The sequence below is a fragment of the Neltuma alba genome, unplaced genomic scaffold (genome assembly GCF_004799145.2).
Source record: "Neltuma alba isolate B1F8T4 unplaced genomic scaffold, ASM479914v2 tig00003792_pilon, whole genome shotgun sequence".
NCBI lineage: Eukaryota > Viridiplantae > Streptophyta > Magnoliopsida > Fabales > Fabaceae > Neltuma > Neltuma alba.
The window spans coordinates 1-11089 of NW_021633428.1; the positions used below are offsets into that span (position 1 = coordinate 1).

The following is an 11089-nucleotide window of genomic DNA, read 5'->3' on the forward strand; positions in this document are numbered from 1 at the left end:
CGAAAGGTTAGAACGCCACATCGAGGGATTGTTTTAAGATCTTGTCTTTGATGTTTCCTATAATTTTATCTGCGTTTTCAACTCTAATAATATCATGTCCATTCTCATCCTCTTCCAAATAATCTTGCTTGAATATGCTTACATGTGGAGTCATAATCTGAAATTTATTATTTTCCTTCCCATCATTTAAGGGTTTAGTGTTTATGTGAGTGCAAAGCATGAGATATAAGTTTTGTTTTTCGTAAATGTCTAGAAGTTTCTAACATCAAAATCTGAGAACAGGAACTGCTTGGGACCCAGCCATCATTAGCGCTATAGATGAGGAAACTGAGTTCAATGCCTTGGTGGTATGTGATTTATTCTTCCATACCATCATTGTCTTTGGCAAACCTTGAGTTTGACCTTTTAATTTCTCTGTTTGGTGTTGCCATACTAACAGGAGGAAGAAGCTGCCCTTCTTGATTCGCTGATAGGAAAAAGATAACCAGGCAGGCTTTGGCAGTCAAAGCTGTGTCAATGCTTATAAAGTATTTTTTTCCTCTGAATAGCCCTCATCCTTCATCATCTAACAGAAAAATTTCTGGGGACTGAATGGCCCCTTTTCTAGATATGAATAATTTTGTTTGTGTGATGCTAGTTGCTGAGGACGCCATCTATTTAATGTTGTATGTTAATTGGTTTTTCAAATAATCATATGATCAAGTAATATAAGAGCTAGTTTTGTATTTAATTTAATCCTAAATATAAGATTTCAATTCACTTTGTTTTTCATATTTATCTTTTTTTTTTTTTAAAGTAGTCTTTGTAGTAGTTGTTATATATATTAAATGTTTCTATCCCATGATAGTTTTAGTTGATATTTATGATTAGTAAAGGTATTTTAGGGAAGATAATAATTATTATTACAAATAACTAGCTTAACATTTTTTTAATCTACTCAAATTAGTCAACTAGCTCTTATATTAATGATTAGAATAAGATTTTGTATATGCTCTTATTATCATTTCATTCATGTGCGTATGCTAGAAAGGAAAATGCAGCTATATTTGTATCGTCTCTTTAATCCATGAGAGTTGTACTCCCTATTAGTCCTATGATTTGGTGCATGAGATTGAGGAGCTCTAAGCATTTGGTATTGATATCTTACATTTTGTGTAGTGTGGATATTTGAATTTGATGTCTACGTAGGCCCTGATATTTTTTTCCCCCAAGAGGAGAAAAAGGAAAATTCCATTAGAGTTTTTATTACAAACTCTATTCATTATGAAGGACCATAAAGTTATAAATAGACGAAGGATTTTTTAGGATTAATTGACTTATACTGGAAACTACAATTACCCTTTTTTTTGGCAAAAAAAAAAAATTACCGCGAGGCAAATCTCTGAGATTCATTGGGAAAATCTGAGCATATGGCCAGTCTTATATTATACAGGAGAGGTGGAGGGTTTTACCTCCAGGGGGACAGTTTGGCCTCCTTTCCAATTCAAAAACAAAAAAATTCAATGAATGTTTGATAATTTGATCATCACAAACTTCTATATAGATCAATTCATGCTCTTGGACGAGAATTTTGTAAATGGAATTATTACATTACACACAGTTCACGGAAACGAAATAAGATCAAAAACACAAAAAGCGAAGTGTTTTTAAAACTCTCTCATATGCTTACCTTTAAAATAATTTTAAAAAGCTAATTCAAACACCTCACATTTAAATTATTCACATAAATTTGCCATGTTGGTGATGGCTTAATTAATTTAACAGAATAAAAAACCTCTGCCTCCAAACCTGGCCATGCATGCTCTCGCCCAGTTGCTCGCTCTCTTTCCCTTTCTTTTCTTTAATTTCCCCCCCTTTTTTTTGCATTCATAGATAGGGACTATTCATTGAGCCCAAATGAAAGCCCAAAATTCGTAAGGAACCCAGATTAGCAGCCTTCGCATTAAAGTGCCAAGCTAGTTGAGCTCTGCTTCCCCTGCCTTCGCTATCCGGCACATAGCCACATTTGTTCATTTCCTACTTTCTTGGTCTTCAATTCATTGCTATGTTCTTCAGCTGCCTAGCACCCCTATGAGAAACCTCAATCTTCATCTTCTCCTCTTCTCCTTCCTTCTCCTCGGTTTGCATCTGAGCTCCGTCCTCGCATGGAAAAAGGATGAGTTTAGAAACTGTAACCAGACCCCATTTTGCAAGCGAGCTCGAGCCCGCAAGCCGGGTTCCTGCTCTCTTGTCGCCCGCGACGTTTCCATTTCCGATGGCGACCTCGTCGCCAAGCTTGTTTCCATAAACCCAGAAATTGTTGAAGGTCAAAGTGAAACCAAGCCCTTGATTCTCACCCTTTCTGTGTACCAAGATGGGATAATGCGGCTCAAGATTGACGAGGATCATTCTCTGGGGACACCAAAGAAGCGCTTCGAGGTTCCCGACGTGGTTGTGTCTGAATTTTCGAGCAAGAAGCTTTGGCTCCAGAGGCTTTCAACAGAGACAATCGGTGCAGATCCTAGTCCTTCTTCAATTGTGTATTTATCGGACGGCCATGAAGCGGTCCTTCGTCCCGATCCATTTGAGGTTTACGTGCGTGATGGAGCTGGTAATCGAGTGGCTTCCTTGAATTCTCATGGATTATTTGATTTTGAGCAGCTGAGAGAGAAAAAGGAAGAGGATGATTGGGAAGAGAGATTCCGATCGCATACAGATACTAGGCCGTATGGCCCTCAATCGATAAGTTTTGATGTCTCCTTTTATGGGGCTGATTTTGTGTATGGAATCCCCGAGCATGCTACCAGCTTTGCTTTAAAGCCCACGAGAGGTCCTCAGGTCGAGGAATCAGAACCCTATCGATTGTTTAATTTGGATGTTTTTGAGTATCTTCATGATTCGCCATTTGGACTTTATGGGTCGATACCTTATATGATTTCACATGGCAAGTCTGGGAGAACATCGGGGTTCTTTTGGTTGAATGCGGCTGAAATGCAGATTGATGTTCTGGGAATTGGGTGGGATGCAGAGTCCGGGATTACCCTTCCTTCGTCCCAAAGCAGGGTCGATACCTTTTGATGAGTGAGGCTGGTATTGTGGATGCATTCTTCTTTATTGGTCCTGAGCCCAAGGATGTGATGCGACAGTATATATCTGTGACCGGTGCTCCAGCGATGCCACAGCTATTCTCAACAGCATATCATCAATGCAGGTGGAACTATCGGGATGAAGAGGACGTTGAGAATGTTGATTCAAATTTTGATGAACATGACATTCCTTATGATGTTTTGTGGCTTGACATTGAGCACACAGATGGGAAGAAGTATTTTACCTGGGATAGTGTTCTTTTCCCACATCCTGAAGAGATGCAGAGAAAGTTGGCTGCGAAAGGTAGGCACATGGTTACCATTGTGGATCCTCACATTAAGCGAGACGAGTCATTTCATTTGCACAAGGAGGCCACCCAGAAAGGGTATTATGTAAAGGATGCAAGAGGCAATGACTACGATGGTTGGTGCTGGCCTGGTTCATCATCATACCCTGACACATTAAATCCGGAGATACGGTCATGGTGGGCTGATAAGTTCTCTTTGCAAAATTATGTTGGCTCAACTCCTTCACTATATATATGGAATGACATGAATGAACCCTCCGTCTTCAATGGTCCAGAGGTATGTAAATGACTTCAAAGATGCAATTTTTTTACGGCTTCATCATTTCATGCTTCTTATCATAGTATACGTTTACAAGCTGCTTTTGCAATGTTTTCCAAGATAAATGCATCGTTATTTGCTTCATTCTTAATTAGCATAGAGACATTCTTTTTTTTTTTTTTCGTTTTATAAACTGAAAACATGAAGCAAAGGTATCTAATATATAATATCGATGCACATAGTAATTATAAATAAAATTGCATCATGGTCTTGAGTTTTAGGTTGGGATTTCGTCAATGAAGTGTTGTGCTGGCATGAAAAATCCCATCTCTTAACATGTGATGAAAATTAATATCTCTCATGATCCTACAGGTCTGATGAACGCCAGCATAATACTGTAGTCATTTTCTTCTTTTCTTAATAATACTGTAATTTTTAGTGATCCCAATTCTGGTTAATTCCTGACCTTTAACTAGGAAATGCCATATGCTATGCTAGCATAAGCTTCATGCTGTTCTTAAATTTCTAATCTCTAATCTCAAACAATAACAGTTGGATAGTATCTCCATGCAATTCTGTAAGTTCTTATTTTGATGTCTGTTCTGTCTGATTAAACTCTTGGATGATGTATATACTTCTGAACCTTGAATCATTAACGCGTATAGTATTGCTTCTACTGAATGTCGGCTTTAAGGTTATATGACAATCTGGATGCGGATAGCAACTTTTGGTTTATTTGTAATACGCACAAGGGAAGAGGGCTTATCTAATTTCCGAATCTTGAGCATGTCACTTAAATGTTATCTCCACTTCTAGATCAGAAAACCAAATATATGCTTTGCTTCTTGACTTGTATCCAGGTGACGATGCCTAGAGATTGTTTACACTATGGAGGTGTGGAACACCGTGAACTGCATAATGCCTATGGTTACTACTTCCACATGGCAACATCTGAAGGGTTAGTGAAACGTGGGGAGGGGAAGGACAGGCCATTTGTTTTGTCAAGGGCATTCTTTGCTGGAACTCAAAGGTATGGAGCAGTCTGGACTGGGGATAACTCAGCTGATTGGGATCACCTTCGAGTTTCTGTTCCAATGATATTAACCCTTGGACTTACTGGACTGCCAATCTCAGGTTGGGATTTATAGTCAATGTGCTCTTGCAGTTGCCGGCGTTCTTTTTTTTTTTTTTTTTTTAAATTATTATTATTATTATTTTGAATTTTTATTTTTACTACATGCTTATATCTCATTTACATCTTTCAGGTGCTGATGTTGGGGGCTTTTTTGGGAATCCTGAAACTGAGTTATTGGTTCGCTGGTATCAATTAGGAGCTTTCTATCCTTTCTTCAGGGCCCATGCCCATCATGACACTACAAGACGAGAACCATGGCTGTTTGGGTAGGATATGTATTACTTTAAGATTTATTCCCTGGTACCAACCCAAAATTTCCATTTCTGACTTTTTATTATACTCTTCTATTTTTTTATTTGTTCAAAGAAGCTACAAACGTTTAGTACCCTTTTCTTTCCCTTATCAAAACCTGACTGCCCTATCTTATGAACTACCTTTTAGGCAACTGTTGTCATGATCTTCTTCTTCCCCTTTCCAGGATATATTGAAGATTTTATTAAAATAATTAAGATTAAGATTACTTGTGAAAAAGACATGATATTGTAAGTCAGCACATTCTGAAATAGGTAAACCTGTCCCCTGATGTGCTATACCAATTTCTGGTGTAAATTTATTGCTGTGTCTCCACTCTTGGAGCTATTTTCTATCTAAAACATAGGTGCTAGATGGCTGAAATCCATTATTTGCCACCCCTGCGGCCCTGCCACATTAATAATTGACAGAAGTTGAATTGCATGTCCCAATATTTACCTTTTCATCTCTTGATTTTGAAATTTAGCCTAGTCATGCTAGTCTTTTTGTGAAGATTGTTCACTAATGGTCCCTGTGTTACTGCAGAGAACAAAATACAGAAGTTATAAGGGATTCAATACATGTTCGTTATGCCTTGCTTCCATATTTCTACACTTTATTCAGAGAGGCTAACTTGACTGGTACTCCAGTCCTAAGACCATTGTGGATGGAATTCCCGTCTGATGAGGCTACTTTTAGCAATGATGAGGCTTTTATGGTTGGAAACAGCCTTTTAGTGCAAGGAATTTATACTGAGGTGCTCTAGTCATTCACTGACTACTTCTTTAATTTCTTTCAGTTGTTTGCATATCCTTTTCATTTCATTTATTCTCGTCAGCAGCTCTTGAATTAAGTTTTATGTTTCTTCCTTCCTTCCAGCGAGCTAAACATGTATCAGTTTATTTACCTGGAAAGCAATCATGGTATGATCTAAGAACTGGAACTGTGTACAAGGGAGGATTGACCCACAAGTTGAAGGCTACTGAGGAGAGTATCCCTGCTTTCCAGAGGGCTGGAACCATTATACCAAGAAAAGACCGATTCCGAAGAAGTTCCACACAGATGATAAATGATCCTTATACTCTGGTATGTGTTCCTGATTTGCTGCAAACCTTACGCATGAATGGGTGGGAGTCACATGTCTAACTTCATCTCTGAAATTATTTTGTCTTACCCTTTTCTGTTTATATATAGGAGGTCTTGGACTTTTGGCTTTTCATTTAAACTCTGCATTCATATATAGGTTACCATGGAGTTTGGTCCTGTTAATTACCTACCACTTTTGAACACTCAGGAATGTTTGCAAAAAATGTTTGTTGTTGTGTTATATTTCTGTCGCCACCTGACCACAGTAGAATTATGCTGATGAACAAGGATGTGCGCAAGTGTATGGTTTGTGTATTTTGTTGTAGAATTAATGGGATAAGGAGCATGAAGAATTTGTATTACTTAATGTACTGCATGCCTATTCATATAATTTCGTCATTTAAGTATTGAGCAACTTAAGTGGACTTTGATCTTATTTTTTTTATCTCATTTGAGTTTGTCAGACAAACCTGAGTAGCTTGTTTATTAAATCCTTCGAGCTTGAGTTCCTTGGCTTCTCTTGTCTTATTTATACTCCTTTGCCAGTACCTTAAGGAGACTGCTGTCATGGAAATTAGACTGTTTGTTTGCATCATGATAGTTGGTGACATTATTGTTGTCACTTCACTTTGATAGGTCATAGCTCTGAACAGTTCTCAAGCAGCAGAAGGTGAACTCTATATTGATGACGGCAGCAGCTTTAATTTCCTGCAAGGGGCCTATATCCACCGCCGTTTTGTTTTCGCTGATGGAAAGCTTACCTCTGTGAATCTTGCACCTGCTTCCCAGGGCAGTGCTCGATATCATACAAACGCTCTCATTGAGAGGATTATCCTCTTAGGATACTCCTCACGCTCAAAGAATGCACTGATTGAACCATCCAATGAAAAGGTTGAGATTGAGAATTCCCCTCTTTGGATTCAAAGGTCTCATGGGCCACTTGCTATGACCATCCGGAAGCCTAATGTTGGCGTTGCAGATGATTGGACGGTGAAAATTTTGTAAAGCAATCCAATTTCTGCCTTGAGGAGGAAATATAGTCTTCAAAGCCACTGGTAGGTGAATTGACATGAGGTTCAAGCAAATAGAGTTGGGGCAAGAAAAGCATCTGTAGGAAGACTTGAATGTGGTTTGAGCTGATTGTTTCACGCTAGGATTTTGGAAATTGTAACTCTGCCTACGGCAATTTATAATGATGAGGATAATTTTGTATCATCTAGATGGTATCTGTTTGTTGTGTTAATTGAAGAGAATAACTTGCTATGAAATATCTTATTAAAGGAATGCAAAAGGACAAACATGGTAAACCATTTTCAAATTGACTGCACAACTACTGTTCTTCTGGAATTAAATCTTTAAGCGTTGGGTACAACTGGATTTAGATTTAGTTGAGACTTGAAAGTCGTTAAAGAGAAGTCATGAACCCGGGGATGTGGTTGAGCGGTGAGGACTCATCTTCCCTTAACCAAGTATCAGGGTTCGATCCTTGTCTTGGGCATGGAAAAGTTTTAAAATCTTGGGCCAATTGTCCCATCCATCAAGGTGCCTACAAGCTAGTGAAGGGATTAGTCACCGGGTCTGTCGGTGGATATCCTGATGTTTCATCAAAAAAAAAAAAAAGAGAAGTCATGAAAGCATTATGTTTCGAGTCCAGGCAAAAGCATATAAAAACGATTGGGTGTAATTGGGTGGATTCTTGTTATAATTCATGCAAAGCCACTTTTTCAAATAGTGAGCTGTGATTTAAAACAGTTAGTCAGTTGGATATATTTTTGAGAAAAAAAGTCAAATTAACAAACTAAATTGTTTAAGCGGTTTAGATATAAAATAACTAAAAAGATGAGTTTTATTAAAATACATATATATAATGAGTAATTTGATAACTTTGAGAGAAATATTAAAATTAAAATTATAAAAATAAAAGAGTTTATGTATTGTTGAAAAAATGTAAATACTAAAAAGAATATTTGGTTTTTATAATTTGTCTTCATTTTGGTTATAGTCTCTCTAATTTCAAATTATAGGTTTTAGTTTTTCAAATTTTATTCTATTTACAACGTTAGTCCCTGTAGTTTAATAAGGACTTGGACTCAAATTTAACCGTGTTAAATTTGTGATGTTACAAACGCCATTTATTTTGTTGACATGACGTGCTGATTGTGCATGTGATTTTAATTACTAAAAAACATCATCTTCTTTGTAAAATTACTGTAAATTCCCAAATTCCTCAAGTGAATCATCTTATCTTGATTGTAAATTTTCATATTTTACCAACTCCCTGATTTATTGTGGATGTTGGCTTCACTTATAAATGGCTTTACTCCAGATGTAAACAGTCTTAAGTCCTCTTGTGAATTCATTTTTTTTGTTTTGTTTACCTCTTTGCAAGAGTATTATTGTCTTTACATCCACAAAATGTAATTTCTTTTTGACCCAAGAAATGCAGTGAAATTCTAGGATTTTGTGGGGTCGGTTGGAAAATAAGTTTATTCTGTGGCAGCTATTTCTCGAAAAATTGATTGAGACTGTTGCGGATAAATTCTCTCGAGTAGTTGATCCGCAGTTTGAATTCTTGCTTTCAATGGCTTCACCAAGCGATCTATTTATAAAGTCAGAGTTAGTTTCATGCGAGGAAAGTCAAGAATGAATGTTTTTAGTTATCTACTAGTTATTCTCTTAACGTAAGAAAACAATTGTTTTGAGTTTTGACCGAGCATCACAATATTTAGGACTATTAAATAAAATGACTTAAATCCGATTAAATTTTCATTTTGGTGAGTTGAGACTTTTTCCTTACAAGTATATTCGACTCATTATTTTAATCCTCAAGTTAAACAAGTCAACTGAAAACGTTAGGTATCTTTTGACAAGTCATCGTAACACATTATAACAGAAAAATTGTGAAAATTGTTCTAATTAAAAGATAACTCCGGCCAGTATATCTCTTCTTGCTCTTTCCCGATCCTAGTCAGATTCTGACCTAACCAATCTTCCAACCCACACGTAAAAATTCTCCTTGTCTCTCCCAAGTCACTAGTTTTTTCCACAGATTCTTAGCAACTCGACAGTCCCGCAACACATGTATATGAGATTCTTCTGCTAGCTTGCAGACAGTACAGTAACCTCGTCCTCCATCCCAACGACTAGTTACTTGCTTCGTTGGAAGTCTGTTGTGTTTTGTTTGTCACACGAACAGTTTGACTCTTTCAGGTACTTGTAACTTCCACAATTTAATCCACTGTTTCAAGCACTGGCTTCCATCTCTTCGCTGTAGAAACTTACAAGCAGAAGCAGCGGTACAGTCTCCATCCTTAGTCCTTTTCCATTTCACAATATCTTCTCCATCCCTTGGAATTTTTCCTTCCAATGAATGCAGGTTCCATACTCCTCTTTCGTCTACAAGCTCGTACACTTTTAGGTCCTGATCAAATGGTCCCTCTTGCAACCTAGCTATAGTTCTTCAGCTGTTCTTCCTCAACACTCCATCGATCTCGCCAGACATCAGTGTCTCTACCATTCTTCACTTCTTTTCTAATGCTAAGTAAGTACTGCTCTTGTCCTTTAACTAAGGCTTTCCATAATGTTGAATCAGTGCTTTTGGCTATTATCTCCATATTTCCATCCCCGTCGCATCTGTAATATTTCCCCATTAGCACTTTCACCCACAAATCTTCTGGGTTCTTCTTATTCTCCACAGCAGCTTCGTTAAAAATGCCTCATTCATTGTTTCCAGCGATTTCATCATTTCATCCCCGCTCCCCCTTCAGCCTTGGTTTAACATAACATATCCCAAGCTACAGCGTGCCATTTCCTCCTTCCGTCTTGTTCTCCCCGAATAAATTTCCTTCGTTCGGTCTCCACAACTCCTTTCGGTACTTTATCACGTTGCATTTTATAAAAGAGAACTCGCGGGTTGTGCATTTAAGGAGGTCGCAGACGTGGTCTCCTGAGGTTTTTTTTTTTTTTTAAGCCTCTTAAAATTAGTCATTCTATACCATAAAATTTCCTAATGTACTCTTTCTTGATCTATAAGAATTGATGAGATAAATCATTCATTTAAAGATTTGAAAATATTTAACCTATCACAAAAATAAGGAAAGACAATATTAGCACTTAAAGCTCAATAATCTCATAATTGATTCTAAATTATATTCTTTCATAAAATTGGCCGTTGCTCTAAATATTATTTGATAAGCTTAAATTAGCCTGAAATAATAATAATAATAATAATAATAATAATAATAATAATAATAATATAATTGTGTTTATCAGTGGACCAAAACGAAGTCAAATTTCATAAACTAAAAGTATTACCAAGATCAAATTTTAGAGACTAAAATAATATTGACCTTATAACTATAATAGATTATGGATAGATGGAGAATAGGCAATAGGGATAATATACTACCTCCCGTCCTTAATATAATATATTGTTTGATATTTTGATCCTAAATATAAAACTCCAATCTACTTTATCTCTATTTTTTTTCTGAGTTAATTCTTCTAATAATAATAGTTCTAGTCAATACACTTGATTAGTAATGATATTTTAGAAAAGCAACACTTATTTTCTTAATCTTCTCAAATTAATCAACTAGTTCTTATAATTAAAACCAGAAGTAATAGAGTATATTATAATCATCATCTTTCACCTGCCGAGTTGATTCGCTTCTTTTTAATACACGTCTCCTCTACTTATATCTATTATATATTCTCTTTTATACTAAATCTTATATTTCCGGCAAAATGAGAAGATACGAGGAGATATTTTTTTGCGAAATTTTCTTTTTAATTTTGTATCTTATAATTGATTTTTTTTTAACAACCGTGGATTTAAAAGAAGGAAATGTATGAAAACCTATTTAATTAGGAAATATATAGTTATAGCCCTACGTTGCCGCCAGCGCAATCATCATTTTAAATTTCTTAATATGCTCTTTCTTAA

General features: G+C 36.5%; 1 protein-coding gene across 1 annotated transcript; it reads left to right on the forward strand.

Moving 5' to 3' along the window:
- Positions 1 to 1996: 1996 nt before the first annotated feature.
- Positions 1997 to 7359, forward strand: LOC114742516 (probable glucan 1,3-alpha-glucosidase). The gene is given in 7 exon segments (XM_028930758.1): positions 1997 to 3052; positions 3055 to 3650; positions 4493 to 4766; positions 4898 to 5033; positions 5605 to 5815; positions 5938 to 6144; positions 6781 to 7359. Coding segments are annotated over 7 exon segments (2775 nt in total). The 5' UTR covers positions 1997 to 2070; the 3' UTR covers positions 7150 to 7359.
- The last annotated feature ends 3730 nt before the right edge of the window (positions 7360 to 11089 follow it).